The sequence below is a fragment of the Elephas maximus genome, chromosome 20 (genome assembly GCF_024166365.1).
Source record: "Elephas maximus indicus isolate mEleMax1 chromosome 20, mEleMax1 primary haplotype, whole genome shotgun sequence".
NCBI lineage: Eukaryota > Metazoa > Chordata > Mammalia > Proboscidea > Elephantidae > Elephas > Elephas maximus.
The window spans coordinates 54,347,804-54,367,651 of NC_064838.1; the positions used below are offsets into that span (position 1 = coordinate 54,347,804).

At 42.0% G+C, this 19,848-nt stretch overlaps 1 protein-coding gene across 3 annotated transcripts in view; it reads left to right on the forward strand.

The window, feature by feature from the left end:
- The first annotated feature begins 1,319 nt into the window (after positions 1–1,319).
- RBM6 (RNA binding motif protein 6) overlaps positions 1,320–19,848 on the forward strand; it is a 106,444-nt gene continuing 87,915 nt past the window's right edge. The window contains exons 1-2 of one of the 3 annotated variants that reach the window (XM_049861755.1): positions 1,320–1,404; positions 18,673–18,784. In XM_049861755.1, the coding sequence (XP_049717712.1) occupies positions 18,741–18,784 (44 nt within the window). In that variant the 5' untranslated portion in view covers positions 1,320–1,404; positions 18,673–18,740. Of the gene's footprint in view, positions 1,405–1,559; positions 1,992–18,672; positions 18,785–19,848 lie in introns of those variants that run through there. The other 2 variants (XM_049861756.1, XM_049861759.1) reach the window with 2 other exon arrangements.

Consider the following 19,848-nt stretch of genomic DNA (forward strand, 5'->3'; position numbering starts at 1 on the left):
CATACATCCTTATGTGACCCTAGTTGCTCTCCCTATAGTGTGACAGCACACTCCTCCTTTCCATGTCCATTCAACCAGCTCCTGTGCCTTTCTGCCTTCTCACCTTGGGACAGGAGCTGCCCACTTAGTCTCATGTATCTACTTGAGCTAAGAAGCACACTCTTCACAACTAACATTTTATGTCTTATAGTTCAGTCTAATCTTTGTCTGAAGAGTTGGCTTCCGAAACGGTTTTAGTTTTGGGCTAACAGAGAGTCCCAGGGCCATGTCCTCTAGGGTCGCTCCAGTCTCAGTCAGACCATTGTCTGGTCTTTTTACTAGAATTTGAGTTCTGCACTTTTCTGCTTCCTCAGGGACTCTGTTGTGTTCCCTGTCAGGGCAGTCATTGGCAGTAGCCAGGCACCATCTAGTTCTTCTGGTCTCAGGCTAATGGTTTATGTTGCCTACTGACAGGGACACCAGGTGGGCAGGACCAGCAAGCCTTTCCACAGTGCAGAAAATCCACCTGGGAGTTTGAAGCTGACCGTTTGAGCAACATTAGCTGAAAGGAGATGCTGAAAGTGAGCTACAAACTGAAAGCTGTGGTTGTCCCACTTTCCTCTAGATGGATGATTTGCAGTTTTCTTCCTGCTCCTGTGACCTTACACGTCATTCTTGGCCAGATTTACTGAACCTTTAACACAGATGATGTTCACCGGCTTTTCTTGAGCTGGGGACACCTAACTTGGAATCTTGTCAGAGAAAAAGGTGACGCGCTTCCCACAGTGCTTTTTTAGTTCAGGTGCTTCTTCTGCATTTCTTCTAGGGCTTCAGTGGAGGGTTCAACTCCTTGGGATTGGGGGGCCCCGGAGCCAGGCCCTCCTGTGGGCATACGTAGCCCCGCCCACTGACGGTTTAGGCGCGAGGAGACTCCCTTCCATTACCCTCACACTAACGGACAATAAGGAGGCTTCAAGCTAGGCAGGCCAGGGCCGTACCCGCACACCTGGCGGGGAGCGAACCTCTAGCAGGCCAAGCCACCAACAGATTGCATGCCGTGCTCCACACCGATCAGTGCTTTGGAGGACGGCTGGCCGTAACGCAGAAGCCAACCACAACCCCCGAGGAAGCTCCGCGGGCCGGGGCGGGGCGCCCTCCCATTGGACATCGGCGAGCAACGGGCCCTCACGCCCCGCTCCTAAAGCCAAGCCCCCCCCCCACCTCCCGCGCGGGGCACGGTGGGATTGGAGTTGATCCGACAAACTGCTGGACTCCATCTCCCGGCGGGCTGAGCGCGGAGGCCGCGGCGCAGCGCCTTTGTGGAGGCAGCGGCCGGCGCGGAGGAAGTTCCGGTCTCCGCGGCGGTGGATCGGTGGCGGCGGCTGAAGAGAAGGAGGAGCGGGCCTGGGGGGCTGCGCTGCCTCGGTAAGGGCTCGGGGCCGGGAAGAGGGTGTGTCGTAATCCGTGGGGGAAGAGCCTGCTGGCAGGGCCGCTGTTAACATCGGGGACCCGCGCGGCATGGAAGCCGCGGCGCGACCGAGGAGCTGCGGCTTCGGCGTCGCGGGGCGGCCGCGGCCTCGCTCGGGAAGAAGAGGGCTAAGCGGCGGTGTGATGTGGGAGGTGCAGCTCGTGGGAGGAACGCCCCAGAACGGTCACGGGCCCTGGGCGGGGCTCGGCGGGGCGGTAGAATTACCCGTCTGGCCGTCGGGCGTCCGGCCGAGGGGTCGCGGCGGCTCGTGGTTGCGGTTCGGTGCTCCCGGTCTGTGGAGTCGCAGGCGGGCCTTTTCTTCCTCCTTTTTTCTCCGGAGACTCCTGGAATGATGGCAGGCTTTGTGTGTCCCCCCCCGCCTTGGTGCTTTTGCAGGAATCTGATCCAGCCCCGAGGCGTAGCTCGAGAGGGAGCCCTTGTTGGACTTAGCGTGTAGCCTCACTGTCAGGGCTGGACCAGAGGGCGCGAGCGCTCGAAGCCGGTTCCACCGAACGATAGAACCTGGAGGTGGAGGAGTGGTCTGGTGGGTTCGGCGTCGTTGGGCGATGTAGGAGAGGGGCGTTGCTTTGTATTCACGCTTTAAATTCCTTTTGGCGTTGCAAATTTGTTTTTTCTTTTAACTTGAACGTTGACGTTCTGCTTTGGATTCAACTCTGGGAATGCATGGTTTAAAGAAAGAGTACTTTATTGTAGGGTGTATAAAAGTAAGGGTAACTGTATTTTTTGCATACTGCAGGTTTGCTTGTGAGGGTCAGAGTTGCTGGATCTAAGTGAAGGAGTTCAGTAGACTCCGAGGCACCTGGTCAACTGGCTTATTATTCCCAACTATGGATTGTGTCCTAGGTTTGTTAGTTTCCAACTTCGTGTTGAGTAATGCCACGTGTAAATAATTTATGTCACTGTTAGCACGCTTGTGAGGACTGTAGGGAAAGGTATGGAGAACTGGTGAATGGTAGAACTGACAATGTCAGAAGTTACTAACGGTGTAGTACCATTTTGTTGAAACACAGAAGTTCAACCTAAATCTTGTCTTCATATCATTTAAGTAACTGACCTGAAGAGTAGGTACCAGAGCTCTCTCCCTGGACAGCTGTAACACTCTTCCTTATAGAATTCTGTTATCAACCTTGAGCTTACTTTTGTTGCTTTTAGATGTTAGGTTCTTGTAGCTTTTTAGAAAAAGGAGAATTGTCGGGGGGAGGAGGCTATTAAACATTCCCATCTTGTGGCAGACACTTGGGCAAGTTACACTCTCCTGCCACCATATTTAAGGAGGTGTGGTGGCACAGTGGTTAAGCACTCAGCTGCTAACTGAAAGGGTGCTGGTTCGAACCCACCACCTGCTCCACAGTAGAACGGTGTGGCAGCCTGCTTCCATAAAGATTACAGCCTTGGAAATCCTATGGGGCAGTTCTACTCTATCCTAGAGGGTTGTTAGGAGTCAGAATGGACTTGACTGCAGTCAAGGGGGCCACCATATTTAAATGTATGAGTTGATGTTAATCTGATTCAGAGTTGTATTAAGATTTAAGCTACTGGAATGTTATTTTAAAGGTCACACATTGTTATTTGATGAAATATTCAAGCTATATACCAAGTATGTAGAATTATTTTTTCTGTTAGGCTCCCACAACACATTGTTTTTATCATTCCCTTAGTTAACAAGTATCTTTAGAGTGCCTTCTATAACTTCTGTCATGCTGTGAAATTCTGTATAGCAGAGTAGATAACTAAAGGAGCTCTGGAATCTGTTAAGAGTTTGAATCCCTGCCTTCTCTATTCAGTGACATTATACAAATTACAGGTAGTCCCTGACTTACTACAGGGTTCAATTCCTACAACTCCGTCATAAGTTGGTTCTGATGTAAGTTGAGTATATCTTTTTTTGGGAGAAGAGGAGTGTTCATTATTATTGCCTTTTATTATCAGTATCTGCGGTGCGATGGATCACTTTAATATGGTCTTTCTCCCCATGGTCTTGTAACTCCTACCAAATAATTGGGCTGGACTGTGCAGATAAGGTGCTGTGGCCCACCAAGGGGATTGGGCAGTTTGCTGATAATGCAGATAAGGTGCATGGCACCCTTATGGTGTTGGGACCATGCAAATAAGGTATATGGAACCCTAATGAAGGGATTGGTTAGTTTTGCCATTCCGCTAGGCTTAGAATGAGCCATCCCAGAGGTGGAAAGGGGAACCTTACTGCCACCAAGAAGATCCGGGAATGGAGTACGTCCTTCAGACCCAGGATCCTGGCACTGAGAATGAATCTCCTAGACCCAGGAGACAGAGAGAGCTGTTACATCAGAGACGGTGAGAAGCGGTGGCAGAGAAACAATGGCAGCAGAACCAGGATACTGGTGCATGACGGTATGGTTGGCTTCCTGACCCACGGAGCAAAGTAGCTATAGTGGGTGTGCCAACCCACTGAGGTAGAGAGCTGGGTGCTTTGGGGCCGAGGCTTACTGGTGGAGTGGGGCACATTCAGGCACTTATTGGCAGAGCTAGAGAGCTTTGTAACACTTGCCAGAGCAGGGCAAAGGCCAGGCTGAGGGGCCAAAGGCCAGAGAGAAGGCTGTCTGCTGGCATGGCTGAGAAGCAGTCTTGATGGAAAAACTGTATCCTGAGTTGCTTCTAGTTCTGAATTGTAACCCATTACTTCCTTAACACACCCCATAATTGTAAGTGTTGTCTGTGAGTTCTTTGTGGCCGTTGCAACGAATTATCGAACCTAGCAGAGTAGTGGAGAGTGCCCTGGTAGGGACAGCTGGTGTTAGAATTGGTGAAAAATTGGAGAGAGGAGGTATGTCTGACCTCTACCTCATAGCAGTCAGTCTTGGGCTTTTGATGCTGATGGTGATTCTCCCCTTAGTGAAGTTAGAGGAGGCCAGGTGCCCCTGTGCCATTTTTGCAGTATCTTTATAAATCCAGTCTTTATTTGCGTTTGGGGGTTGGAAATGTTACATCTGAGAATGATAATATCAGCAAGTTATCCACTGCAGCATTGTATGCAGTACATACTATTAACGATAAGATAGATGTACCAAAAAAACCCCCCAAAACCGGTGGTTGTAAGTGTGGGTCATCATAACTCGAATACATCATAACTTGAATGTATTGTAAGTGGAGGACAACCTATACCTAATCTCTCTGAGACTCAATTTCTTTATTGGTGAAATGAGGTTAAGAAATGCAGCAATCTCATAGGTTGGTGAAGTTTACATAATATATGTAATACCCTTAGAACAGTGCTTGGTGTGCAGAAAATGTTTATTAAATATTGTTTTTGTTAGTTGCCATTGAATTGGCTCTGACTCAGGGTGACTGTGTAATGGAGGTTATCTAAATGTTGCCATTACTATTACTTTTATTAGTTTTTATTTCCATAGCCTCCCTCATTAATAATTAACTCACTGAGGTTAGGGACTGTTTCTTACTCATTTTTGCTTTACCACCAGCAAGCTCTATACTTGGCATATATATGGGCATTGAATATAGTTTGAATTCAGTACAGGATATTTTTCCCCCAATGGTAAATACTACATTGTAATGGTGAAGTTGGATAGTAGTGACATTTTACCCTCATTTTCCCTTCTTGCTGTCCCTCTGCTAGATAAGTGGGGCCAATTTCATTCCTCCTTATCAAGGCCTATCTCACAAACTCCACACATCAGGCTTTTCTGACTCCTTTCTCTGACACTCCAAACTGGACCCTCCCAATTCCTCAAGTCCATTGCCTCCCCGCCCCCCCCCCCGCCACCGCCGCTTTGTAGCACTCACGTAAGTTGAATACTTCTTTCCCTTATTATAGGGTCTCTGTGAGCCCGAATCAAGTCAACAGCAATGGGTTTGGTTTCTCTTGTTACTAGATAATAAGCACCCCAAGGGGAGGGTCTTATTTCTTTTCCCACCATCTAGTGCTTTACACATGAGATCCTCCATGTGATTTAATTTCCTCACAAATTGAGGCCTCTGTTTTTGGTATGAACTAGTGCTAAAATCCTGGGTTCTGCAAAGAAGGGCATTACTGCTGACAGCGTTTTGAATATTTTTTTTTTTTTTGTACTTTGTAGGTTTACAGAGAGAACTAGTTTCTCATTAAACAATTCACGTATTTTGTGACATTGGTTGCCAACCCCATGACATGTCAACACTCTCCTCTTCTTGACTGTGGGTTCCCCATTACCAGCTTTCCTGTCACCTCCTGCCAGCTCATCCTCGCCCCTGGGCTGGTATGCCCATTTAGTCTCATTTTGCTTTATGGGCCTGTCTAATCTTTGGCTGACTTCATTACTGAGCTGTAAGGGTGTCCGGGAGCCATACTCTCGGGGTTTCTTCAGTCTCTGTCAGACCAGTAAGTCTGGTCTTTTTTTTTTTGGGAGCGAGAATTTTGTTCTGCATTTTCTGCAGCTCTGTCTGGGATCCTTTATTGTGATCCCTGTCACAGTAGTCGGTGGTGGTAGCGGGGCACCATCTAGTTGTGCTGGACTCAGTCTGGTGGAGGCTGTGGTACTTGTGGTCCATTAGTCCTTTGGATTAATCTTTCCTTTGTGTCTTTGGGTTTTTTTTTTTTCTTCATCGTTGTTTCAGATGAAATGAGACCTGAAAAATCTGTAACACGAACAAAAGATTATTCCTTTGCTATTGTTTATTCATTTATGAATTATTTCTAGTGATAATTGCAAAATATAGACCTTTAGGGAATTGGTGCCAGTGAATAGAAAATATATATTCTTTATTTTTTTAATTGTACTTTAGAGGAAGGTTTACAGAACAAACTAGTTTCTCATCAAACAGTACACACATTGTTCTGTGACATTGGTTAACAACCCCGTGACATGTCAACACTTCCTTCTCAACCCTGGGCTCTCTGTTACCAGCAGAAAATATATATTCTTACCTTCTTACCTATGAACATGTTTTCTGTTGCAGGTTTTTAAAATAACTAATTTGGAACATTGATTCCCCCCCCCCCCCGAGAATTAAATGAACGATTCTGAAATTACTATTTAAAATAAGTCAAGGGTATTCAGAAGGGTAAATGGGGGCTCCTGCACTTTAATATTGTTAAAGTAGAAGAAAGATATGTTAAGTGGTTTGATCAGGCTGGGGCCCCATCAGAGATATTTAAACAAGAGAAGAGACTTTATATATTTATTTAAGAGCATTAGCTTTTGAATCAGATGGTCTTGAGTTTGCATTGGCTTAGTTAGTTACATTGTATTGAGACAAGTTACTGAATTTATCTGAGCTTCAGTTTCATGTCAGTGAAGTGGAGATAGTAACACAATTTACTCTGTGGCATACTTGTGATGATTAAATGAGAGAACCTATGTAAAATGCTTACCTGTGGCACAGAGAAAACATTCAGCTATGCTTGTTTTTATTACTGTTATCTAGGAAGAGACATACCTAGGCGGGTTCTTTCCAGCTTTATGCTGATATTAAACACCTAGGCATAGTAGTAGTAATAATAATATATGATGCATTGTTGCTTTAAATATTTTTTAAAAGTTTTTTTTGAGGCATAATCTACATACCATAAAATTCCCATTGTAAGCATACAGTCTGATGCAGTTGTCACCACTGTTTAGGTTTAGAATATTTCGAAAACCTCGAAAAGTTTCCTGGTTCCTGTTTGAAGTCAATTTCCACTCCAGTTATAAGAAAGAGCCAGTACCCATGTTTCTTATCTTATGCATGATCTCATTTACTCCTTCTAGTAATCCCGTCAGATGGTACCATCCACTATTATCCCCATTTTATAGGAGGCATATAAAAGTTAAATAACTTACCCAGTTGAACACAGAGAAAACAGTAGTTTCAATTCAGCCCGGCAGTCTGATTCAGACACATGCACTAGGCCAGTTGTCTTGAAAGCCTCTTACTCTTGGACCCCCTAAGAGAATTAAATTTTTTTTAGAAGAATTTTGAAAAACTTGTTTATAGTCTTGGACAGTTTTAATTGACATCTTAACATTTCTATCATAAACGGCTGCATTTTCTGGCATATTACGTATTGTACATGTACCTTAAATATATTTTTGTCAAAAGTTTGGAGCTAGAGATTTAACTTGATCAGTTTATGGAAAATGTCTGCCATGTAACCTGATGGGCAAATCAGACTCCGTTGTCAACCAGTTAGCCAAACTAGACTGAATTAACAGGAATGCATGCCAAATCCCATTGATTTTTTTTTTTAATAAAAATTGGAAATAATAGTGGCATTTTCTGAGCATTTTATATATTACTGTTTTAACGATTTATATTGTCATTTTATCGTGATAACTCTATAAAGTAGAGATCTTTGTTTTTGTTTTACAGATAAGTAAACTGAGGATTTTACAGATTTAGGTAAACTGAAGTATAAAGTTAAATAACTTAAGTTCCCACAGCTGGTTAGTGGCAGAGCCAAGATTTGTCTCTGAGCGGTCTGGCTCTGAACCCAAGCAGGGTATGTTCCGAGACTGACCCTTAATCCTCTATTACCACACTGTACTGCATTATTAAGCCCACTTCTAAACTGGGGACCTGCTTGTGATTCATTGGTATAAGGGACCAGGAAGGAGCCCTGGTGGTGCAATGGCTGTAACACTTGGCTGCTAACTGAAAGGTCAGCAATTCAAATCCACCAGCAGCTCTGCAGGAGAAAAGACCTGGTGATCTGCTTCCATAAAGATTACAGCCTCAGAAACCCTATGGGGCATTTCTCTTCTGTTATTTAGGGTTGCTATGAGTCAGAATTGACTCGACAGCACACAGCAACCACCGCAACCACCAGGATATAAGAATAATTAAAATCGGGGCAATTTCTACTCATAAGAAAAAGCACATAACAATATGTATATAAATTTTTGTATGAGAAATTAACGTGAGCTGTAAACTTTGATCTAAAGCACAATTAAAAAATAGCTCTTGTGATGTATTTAAATGTCTCCCTACGGTAATAAATTCTATTTTGTACATGAGTTTGAGATTCCTATGGGGTAGCCAAGTGGAGATTTCTGGCAGGCATTCGAACCTCACAGGCGAAGTCTAAGGAGCAGTCTAGGGAAGTCTAGGCAGATCATAAGCATAGAGTTGGTAGTTGTGGTGATAAATTCCAAATGGATCAGATTGCCAAGAGATGGCATGAGGATCAAGAATGGTGCTGGGGAATAGTGTAGAGCCCTGAGGGATTAGGAGTATTTAGTGGACATTCTTTTATTCATTCAGCAGATATTTAAGGGGGGTGGTGTGTATGTTTGCATGGGAGAGACTTGAATTTGTTTATAAACAAAAAGGAAACAATCAGCAGTGTGAAAATATATGCAAAAAGAAAAAAGTGTTAAAGCAAGGTCTTCAAGGTCTTTAGGGATGTACACAAACTTTCCAGGGAGAATGTGGCCTTGGATGTTTCCAAAGGAATCAATATGCAAATTCTCAACTTCATACTCTTAAGAATGGGTCTCGTTAATTCTTTTCCACCTCCGCTTTCCTACTCACCCTTCTCCCATTTTACCAGAGAAACACACCTTTCATGAGGCTTGTGAGGTACACTGCTCCAGGAAGAGAAACTCTTGAGGACAGAGACATGTTAAGAATGTTTATCTCATCTCCGGTTGAAGAATATTTGGGCCTTTTTTTTTTTTTGCTATTATGAATAAAGCTGTTGTGAACATTTTGTACAAGTCTTTTGTTTTCATTTCTCTTGGGTAAATACCTAGAAGTGAATTACCGCGTCATAGTTTTTTTTTTTTTTTTAGTGTAGTATTAGGTCCCTACCAAAACCAAACCAAACCCTCTGCCCTGGAGTCGATTCCAACTCATAATGACCCTATAGGACAGAGTAGAACTGCCCCATAGAGTTTCCGAGGAACGCCTGGCGGATGATGCCGACCTCTTGGTTAGCAGCCGTAGTACTTAACTACTAAGCCTCCAGGGTTTCCATTAGGTCCCTAGGAAGTGCAAACTGTTTGCTCTTGACTGTTAACCTAAAAGTTGACAGTTTGAATCGACCCAGTGATATGACAAAAGGAAGGGCCTGGTGATCTATTTCCATTAAGATTGTTGTAGTTAGTTGCAGTCAAGTCTGTTCTGACTCATGGTGACCCCGTATGTGCAGAATAGACCTACTCTATAGGAGTTTCAAGGCTGTGACGTTTTGGAAATGGATTGCCAGGGCTGTGTTCTGAGGCTCCTCTGGGTGGGTTTGAACCACCATCCTTTGGGCTAGTAGTATGTTAAGATTACACCCAAGAATACCCTATCTAGCAGTTCTACTCTGTAACACATGGGGTTGCCATGAGCTGGAATAGACTTGATGGCAACTGACAGCGACAAGGGTAGTATTTGTCAGATCAGTTTCCAAAGTGATTGTACTATTTTGTGTTCTCTACAGCAGTGTATGAGAGTTCTGATAGCGGGAGATCCTCGTGCATTTGTTTTGGTGAGTCTAATTTTAGCCATTCTAGTGGGTGTGTACTGGTATTGCAGTTTTAATTTGTGTTTTCCTTGTGACTAATCATAGTGAGCTTTTGTCAGATATGATGCGTTGTGAATATGTACTCCAGGCTGTAGTTTGCCAGTTCATTTTTTTAAAAAACAGTATCTTTCGAAAAGCAGAAGTTTTTAATTTGGATAAGTTTTTTTTCTTTTTATGGTTAGTGCTTTCTGGATCCTGTCTTAGGGGATTGTTGCCTACGCCAAGCTCACAAAGATTTTCTATTTTTTTTTTAAATAAGCCTGATAGTTTTAGCCTTTACCTTTATGTCTGTGATCCATTTTTAATTAACTTTTGAGTGTGGTATGATGGTAGGCAAGGCAAGTACCATCAATAGGGAATCAGGATTCAATTCTGGAGATGAAGCTTGAGAAACTACCACATCCAAGGAAAGCAGTAGGCACACAAATTACCCATTCCAGACCTGGAAAAGCACCGTAATTGGAATGAATACACTTTAAATCCTTTAATGAGGATCTCTTGATGTGCAAGGGTATTGCTAGCAGCCACTAATTCCAGCTCCAGTAGCATATATTAAAATTGCTACAGTGAAAAAGCTTGTAGTTGCATCTTGGAAGTGGTATGTGGGCATACCCAACTACACGTATCTGTGCCCCTTGCCTCTTTCTTGGTGCCCCTTTGATGTTCTTAACTAAGTGTCCTGTGGGTCCTGAAGTATTTACTTTGAAAAAAAATTAGAATGTTTAAAGCAGGCTCTAGCTGCAGGATACTGGAGCTAAAAATATGAGAATAGGATCCTTTGTTTCTGTTTTTTAGGTTTCTGGAACTGAAGCCATGATTAAGAGGGGGTATTAGTATTGTGCCACTAGAGTTGAAATTCTTGAAACTATGCAAGATGGACCACAGCAAGAGCATTTACAAAGAATGTTTTCATTAATTAAGAATGAAAGGCAGAAGAGGTTCAAAAACCATCAACTACCGTCATAATTCCAACCATAAAGGGTGCTGACCCATGATGGGGAGACTTTATTCCCATAACTTGCTGGTTAGCTTCCGGGAAGCCAGTCTTTGGGTTCTGGGGGAGTGTGGTTGCAAAGCTGAAATTTAAGGGATTGATGGAAGGCCATTACCTGGAGTGGAGCCTACAGCATAATGTGGCATGTGACACTCACCATCTCTTAGGACCAACTGAACCGTGTTCAACTACTGTTTACATGGAATTATTTTCCGCTTCAGCCATCAAGGGTTTTATTTGAATATTTGCTACCACTCCCAAGATCTTCACCTGCAGTAGCTCCATCTGGGCCTAGGTTCTAGGCTTCAAAGCTCACCAGAGCAGCCCTTCTACTCATTGCTGTGTAGCACTTGTCGGGGTGCGGTGGTAGGGATGTGAGATCTGGGCAGTCAGGCAGCAGGCCGTTCTCACTCCCCCTTGAGTGTTAACTGCCAGCCATGGCTGTATATGGGATTGATGTTTTAGTACCATTCATTTTCAGAGCAGTTGATTTGGTAGATAAGTTATTATGTACTCTTTGTAGATTTTGACTTTTATAACCCCTGTCCTGCCCTACTGTATATATCAGCCAACACGTTTCCTGGGGTCTGATGAGCATCAGCATTGACTGCCTTGACTTGGCATTTGGTTCATCCTGCAGCACCAGTATTGCTTACCAAAAGTGGTCCTGGCTCCATCCAAGAACTCAGTGTTTATTGTCTATTAGATGAAGGTTTACAGAATGAACTAGTTTCTCATTAAACCGTACACATATTGTTTTATGACATTGGTTAACAACCCCATGACATGTCAACACTCCCTTCTTGACCTTGGGTTTCCTATTAGCAGCTTTCCTGTCCCTCCTGCATTCTAGTCCTTGCCCCTGGGCTGGTGTGCCCCTTTAGTCTTGTTTTATTTTATGGGCCTGTCTAATCTTTGGCTGAGGGGTGAACCTTGGGAATGACTTCATTACTGAGCTAAAAGGGTGTCCGGGGGCCGTACTCTTGGAGTTCCTCCAGTTTCTGTCAGGCCAGTAAATCTGGTCTTTTGTTTGTTTGTTTGTTTGTTTGTTTTTTAGTTAGAATTTTGTTCGCATTTTTCTTCAGCTCTGTCCTGGTCCATCTACTGTGATCCCTGTTAGAGCAGTCAGTGGTAGTAGCTGGGCACCATCTAGCTGTACTGGACTCAGTCTCGTGGAGGCTGTGGTAGATGTGGTTCATTAGTGCTTTGGACCAGTCTTTCCCTTGTATGTTTAGTTTTCTTCATTCTTCCTTGCTCCTTCCCGAAGAAGTGAGACTGGTGAAGTATCTTAGATGGCTGCCTAGGACCACAGCCTTCAGTGTGGATTGCACCTCAACATGACGAAAACAAAAATCCTCACAGCTGGACCAATGAGCAACATCATGAGAAATGGAATAAAGATTGAAGTTGTCAAGGATTTAATTTTATTTGGATCCATAATCAACAGCCATGGAAGCAGCAGTCAAGAAATCAAAAGATGCATTGCATTGGGTAAATCTGCTGCAAAGGACCTCTTTAAAGTGTTGAAGAGCAGAGATGTCACCTTGAAGACTAAGGTGCACCTGACCCAAGCCATGGTATTTTCAATTGCATCATATGCACGTGAAAGCTGGACAATGAATAAGGAAGACTGAAGAAGAATTGAAGCCTTTGAATTGTGGTGTTGGTGAAGAATACTGAATATACCATGGACTGCCAAAAGAACGAACAAATCTGTCTTGGAAGAAGTGTGGCCAGAATGCTCCTTAGAGGCAGGGATGGCGAGACTGTGACTTACATATTTTGGACGTGTTGTCAGGAGGGATCAGCCCCTGGAGAAAGACATCATGCTTGGCCGAGTACAGGGTCAGCGGAAAAGAGGAAGACCCTCAATGAGGTGGATTGACACAGTGGCTGCAACAACGAGCTCAAGCATAACAACAACTGTAAGGATGGTGCAGGACCGGGCAGTGTTTCGTTCTGTTGTGCATAGGGTCACTATGAGTCGGAACCGACTTGACGGCATCTAACAACAACAACAACAAGCCCAGGACCCATTTAAATTTTGAGAATAGTTTGAGATCATTTCAGTCCCAAGACCTGTAATCATTGCTTTGCCAGATTAAACTGCATGTTTGCGAGCACTCCAGCTATTCTGAGGAAAACTTTGAGGGAGCCACCTACTAGAAGGTTTGATAAGTCTTGTTCCAGATGACAGATTGTCATATGCTATAGACCTCCAAGAGAGTTTCCTCTTGCTTTGCCCTTCTCAGGAATAGTGCAACATATTTTGGATCTTAGTATGCACTTACGCTATACCTGTCTAGCACTACATGTGAAACAGAGTGGTGGTGTGAACTTGCATGGACTGGAGAGGTCTCAGGATTTATACCCTGCCCTTTACCTTCCTTGTGCAGATTTTTTTCTGGTGAGTGCTTGACTCATACACTTGTTCGATTGCTTGGGTCCTTGTTTCAAGAGGGGTGTGATGAGTAGCTGCCAGCACCTCCCCAAGCCTATGAGTTTGCTTTGCTTCATGGAAATGTGGAAAGGTGACACCACTTGGGGCTCTTTTGAGCCTGGCCTCACTTTAGGAGTAGTAGTCCTGTAGTGGGGACGGTCTGGTTCCCCCTCCACCCATGCATCTCTAGATCCTTTGTGAGCTGGAGGGTCTAGGGAGGAGAGCATACTGTGATTTCTGTCTCTCTCAGCCCCTGGATTCAGAGATTGCTGCTGTGGAGTTGGAGGGAATAAAATACATTTAGTGAAAGTGAACTCTGGTAGCAACTTGGACAGCCGTATTTCAGCATACACTCTTGCGGGCAGTGCTTTCCCTGCATGGTACCCTCATCCTCACGTTCCCTCTCCGGTACTGTTTGGGAGAAACCACAAGGTAGGTGAAGGTCAGAGGCCAAATGGCACAATGGAAGTGCTAAGATCTCTACCTAGGCAGACATGGGCCCCCTGGTGGGGAAGTAGGGTTGAGAGGGCATGTGGCTAGGTATAGGACAGGGTGGGACAGGCCCTGCCCAAGAACTCTCAGCCAAATGCCCCAGGGGATGGAGGTGGGGTAGGGATTGTCTGTCAAGTGAGGATCAGGTAAGTGTAGACCCAGGAAGAATCTGGGGCTGCAGGTTCCTTCAGGTGCTGATGTTCAGTGTTTCTATAGATCAGTTTGGGAGGAATTGGTATCGTAACAATGTCTAGTCTTTTAAATCCATGAATATGGTATATCTCTGTTTATACTTAAGATTGAGATTGCTGAGTTATACGGTAGTTCTTTGCTCAGCTTTTTGAGGAACTGCCAAACAGTTTTCCTCAGTGGCTGTACCATTTTATATTCCTACCAGCAACGAATGAGGATTCCAGTTTCTCCATAATCTTGCCAACAGCTCCTGTTTTCTGTTGTTTTTTTTTTTTTTTTTTGCCATTTGTCATGGTTTGAATTATGTCCCCCCAAAAAATGTGTGTATCAATTTGGCTGGGCCATGATTCCTGGTATTGTGTGATTTTCCTATATGTTGTAAATCCTGCCTCTATGAGGTTAATGAGGGAGGGTGGGAGGCAGTTGTGTTAGTGAGGCAGAACTCAGTCTACAAGATTGGATTGTGTTTTGAGGCAGTCTCTTGCAATATAAAAGAAAGAAGCAAGCAGAGACGGGGATCTCATACCGCCAAGAATGTGGCATTGGGAGCAGAGTGTGTCCTTTGGACCTGGGGTCCCTGGTCCTGAGAAGCTCCTTGACCATGGGAAGATTGAGGACAAGGACCTTCCTCCAGAGCTGACAGAGGAAGAGCCTTCCCCTGGAGCTGACACCCTGAATTTGGACTTTTAGCCTACTTTACTGTGAGAAAATAAACTTCTCTTTGTTAAAGCCATCTACTTGCGGTATTTCTGTTATAGCAGCACAAGATCGCTAAGCCACCATTCTAATGAGGGTGAGGCAGTATCTCATTGTGGTTTTAGTTTTCATCTCCCTAATGTCTAATGATCTAATGATGGTGGACATCTTTTCATATACTTGAGCTTTTGAAATGTCTGTTCAAGTTCTTTGCCCATTTTTTTATTGTGTTGTCTTTTTATTGTTAAATTGTGGAAGCTTTTTATATATTTTGGATATTAGAACTTTATTGGATAGGTAGTTCCCCCAAATTTTCTCCAAGTCTGTAGGTTGTTTTTTTACTTTTTTGGTAAAGTTCTTTGATGAACAAAAGTGTTTAATTTTTATGAAGTTCCAGTTAATTTTTATGAGGTCCTGTTTATCTGTTTTCTCTTTTGCTATTCATGCTTTTATTGTCATATCCAATAATCCATCATTAAAAACTGGTACCCAAAGCCATGCCCCTGTATCTTCTTCATAATATATTTAGATATTGTGGATTAACCTCTCCCTCTGACCAGTGAGGGCTCCTCAGATTATTATTTCTCAAAAACTTTCTAGCTATTCTTATTTTTTTGTAGGCTTGTCTAATGCCAGGAAAAATCCTACTCCTGTTTTTAGAGATCATATTAATTTATAGATTAACTTCGGTAGAATCCAGTCTTTAAAATGTTTTCCTGTCTAAGAACTTGATATATTTCTCCATTAGCTTATGCCTTTGGTATCCCTTGGGAAGTTTTTGAAGTTTTCTTCATTTAGGTTTTTTTTTTTAAATCGAGGTAAAATACATATTTAAAAAGTTTGTCATTTTAACCATTTTTGAGTATACAATTCAGTAGAATTAATTTTATTCAGTGTTGTGAAACCATCACTGCTATTGACTTCTAAAATTTTCATCACCCCAAACAGAAATTCTGTACCCATTAAGCAACAACTCCTCATTCATCCCCTTAACCTCCCATCCCTGCCCCCTAGTCCCTGGTAACTTCTAATCACTTTCTGTCTCTATGAATTTGCCTATTCTAGAGATTCATATTTCACTTAGCAGAATGTTTTCAGAGTTCATACATGTCCTAGCATCTATCACAGCTTCATTCCATTTTATGACTGACTAATATTCCACTGTATGTATATACTACACTTTGTTTATCCATTCATCTGTTGATGGATGCTTTGAGTTGTTTCTGCTCTTTTTTTTTTTTTTTTTTTTGACTGTTGTGACTAATGTTGCTGTGAACATCTTGGACAATATGTGTTTTCAGTTCTTTTGGGTAAATACCCTGGAGTGGAATTGCTGTGTCATATGGTAATTCTGTGTTTAACTTTTTGAAGCTCTTCATTTAGATTTAAGTTTATCTTTTGGTTGGTTGGTGTTTGTGATCAGATCTTTTCCTCCAGTGCCTTTTCACTGGTTATTGTTTGTATATTTGAAGGCTCTTGATTACTGATTTTTCTGTTTATATAAGTTTTAAATTGGTTTTATTGGAGTTTCTTGGTAAATAATCATTATATGCAAATTATAATGATTTCCCTTCTTCCTTCTGGTTTTTAATATTTTTCTTCTTTCTTTTCTTTATGTTGCCTGGCGCTGTTACGCATTGCCATTGAGTGAATTCTGATTCATGGTGACCCCATGTGTTAGAGAGTAGAACTGCACCATAGGATTTTCTTGGCCGTAATCTTTATGGAAGATGTTTGTCAGGCCTTTCTTCTGCCTCACTGCTGAGTGGGTTTGAACACCAACCTTTAGGTTGACAGCCGATTGTAAACCGGTTGCACTACTCAGGGACCTCTAGTACTATGGTGGTTTATTTTATACGTATGACCCTTTCTTGTGCTTCGTGAGTTGTGTGCCTCCTCAGTTTGTTTATGCTGAAGTGGTGATGAGGTGCTTTTCTAGACCACTATGGTTTCATAAGTGATAATGACACATCCTCTCCTAATTAGAGATTCCTAGCACTTCCACTCTAGCTTTGTCTTTTACCTTCATTTGGTTTTGACTATGATCATTTTAGTAGCCAAAATAGTAGAAGTGGTGTAGACAAAATTCCGGCTGGTTCAGTGGGCATGTTAATGGAAGAAATGAATTACTGCTTTATTTTACTAATTTTTCCTGCTTGGGAAAATAAGAAAATAAGAAAGATGTCTCTTCTTATTTTGGAGACATTTTTCATAGAGTACTGAGTAGTTAGGAGTCTTGAAGGGAATTGTTGGGTCATGTAACTGAAAAGTGCAGGGTTGGGGGATAGAGCTGGCTTCATGCGTGGGTGAATTCAGGGGTACAAACTGTCATCAATCCCTTGGCTCCTTGTTTTTACAACTCTCAGTTTTGCTTGTCTATGTGTTGGGTTCACTCTCGGGAAAAGTCTTTGCAGGCGACACATATGGTATCCTGGGCAACCACAAGTTTCTTAGGTCCCTAGTATTTGTGATCTCAGGGAAATGGCCCCTTTTTTCAGTAGCTACAACAAAGGTCCTGGGGATAACTTCTTAGCTTGGCTTGGGTCACATACTCCATCTTCAGAGCAATTACTGTAGTGAGGGTCATAGTCTGTTTTGATTGCCCAGGCTGGATGCCGTGAAATCAGCCGCATTGACTGAGGATGGCGTTAATGCCAAGATGCTGTTTCCAGAAAGGAAGGAAGAATAGGTGCTGGAAGATTTAGTAAATACTTATTTAGTAAATGTGAAATATTCGAAGTACATTGGAAAAGTTTATGGTGCCCAGAGTATACATTTTTAATTAAGGTTTATTTTTCTTTTTACACATTCATTTGTGGATGTTTAAAAGGATCTCCAAAAATAACCTTGCTGATGTGGTCTCAGATAAGCCAAGCAGAAGAAAACTAGGTTAGCCACTACTTCATATTCTAGTGTACTAACTGTTTTCCTAAATTTTACTTATTTTGTTGTTGAGAATATACACAGCAAAACATACACCATGTCAGCAGTTTCTAGTTGTACAATTTCGTGATATTGGTTACATTCTGTGAGTTGTACAGTCATTCTCACCCTATTTTTCTGAGTTGTTCCTCCCTCATTAACATAAACTCGCTGTCCTCTAAGGCTCCTATTTAATCTTTTGAGTTGCTGTTGTCAATTTGATCCCATATAGATAGCTCTTAAAAGAGCATAGTGGTCAAGACAGGCCTTTTTTTTTTTTTTTTACAAGTTAAGCTAAACTGTTGTTTAATTTTAAGATGATCTCAGGTGATATTTTTGGTTTAAGGTTTAAAGATTATCTCAGGCCAGTAGCTTCAGGGGTTCATCTACCCTCCATGGCTCCGGAAAGTCTAGTCCATGTGAATTTGAAATTCTATTTTGCATTTTCCCCAGGATTCTTCTGTGGAATCTTTGATCAAAATGTTCAGTAATGGTAGCCGGACACCATCCAGTTCTTCTGATCTTACGGCAAAGGAGGCAGTTATTCATGGAGGCAATTAGCCTCCCCCTATTCCTGACTTTCCTTCTTCCTCTGTTTCTCCAAGTGAATAAAAAAGATACCAGTTATTGTGCCTTGGATGGCCACTGGCAAGTTTTTAAGACCCCAGGCACTAAGCAGTGAACTAGGAGGTAGAACAGAAGCACTAAACATGTTATTAGGCAAATTAACTGGAACGTCCTATGAAACCATTTCTCTAAACCTCCAAGCCAAGGAACCAAATCCCATAAAGTGTTTGGTTGTACATAAGCAGCCTCAGCAGCTACCTTTTTTTTTGTTTTTGTTTTCGTTGTTGTAAATATATCTATCACACAGCCTTTGCCAGTTCAACTTTTTACAGGTGTACAACTTATTGACCGCAATTGAAATAATCAGCCGTGCAGTCCTGCCCTTAATTTGATTTTTTCATTCTAGTGTACTGATTTTTGTCTTTTGTTTTATACAGGTACAGCTATAACCAGAATTTGGTAGAACAAGGATCTACTTATTGGAGCCCTCTTGACACAGAAAGAAATGTGGGGGGATTCTCGATCTGCTAATAGAACAGGACCTTTTCGGTAAGTCCTGGAATTTGAATATTTGGATTGTCAGTATTTTAATGATAGAGACAGTATATACAAAATTTTTGGACTACCATAAAGGGAGTTATTTTCTATATGGAGAAATGCTCTGATTTTTTAAAAATAGAAACTATAAAAAAAGTTTCTAGTCATTTCCAAAGTGATCATGAAACTGAATACCCAGCATGTCAGGTTATTTTATGTTGTAACATCTTTTTAAACATTTAAAAAAAAAAAGACTAAATCTTTTCTTTTTTATATCTTGTTAGCAAAATAATACATACTTAGTGAAGAAAACAAGCAAAAGTGTACATACATGTTTATAAAAGTCCCATTAAGTTCACTAATTTATATCTGGAATTTAGAGCTGTGTTTTGCCCGTGGCAGGTTGTTAAACCATAACTACTACAAATAGTTCTGAAAAGGAAAAATGACTTGATGCAATTTTTTAAGCTGCATTTCAGTTTTACGGTTCCTAGATACAAAGATGAGTGGAGAAGGTGGTAGCATTCAGTTGTAAATGGATTATTTTTTTAAATTTGTAGGGAGTTAATTTTTAACATAGCTAACGTAATATACACTGATAGTATTTTGAAAGCTTTCGTGTTGAGTTTACATTTCATAAAATGCTATTAGGACTGATTTTTACAGTTTTACTTGGTGTAAAGAAATCTGATCTCTAAAGTTATTTAGAAATATTGCTGTAGTTGAAACTTCTATTTCTAGTACATTTTCGTTTGGATTGACAGTCTGTAAGATTTTATTGTATAAGTTCAACAGATGCTCTCATTCACTCTTCTTATCTTGGTGTTCTAATAGGAAATTTTGGGTCGAGAGCTGAGTTTAGAAAATCCATATTATGTTTAGTAAAGCTAATATTTTATAAATGCTTTTTTTTTTTAAATGATAGGGGTCTTTACTTTCTGCTCAACGATCTTTAAATTAAAGCTATGGTGGTGATGCTGGGTATGTTTTTCCTTTCAAAATACTAAGGTCTTGATCAGTAGTTAGTAAACTATGGCCCACAGTGTAGTTTTGTAAATAAAGTTTTATTGGAACAC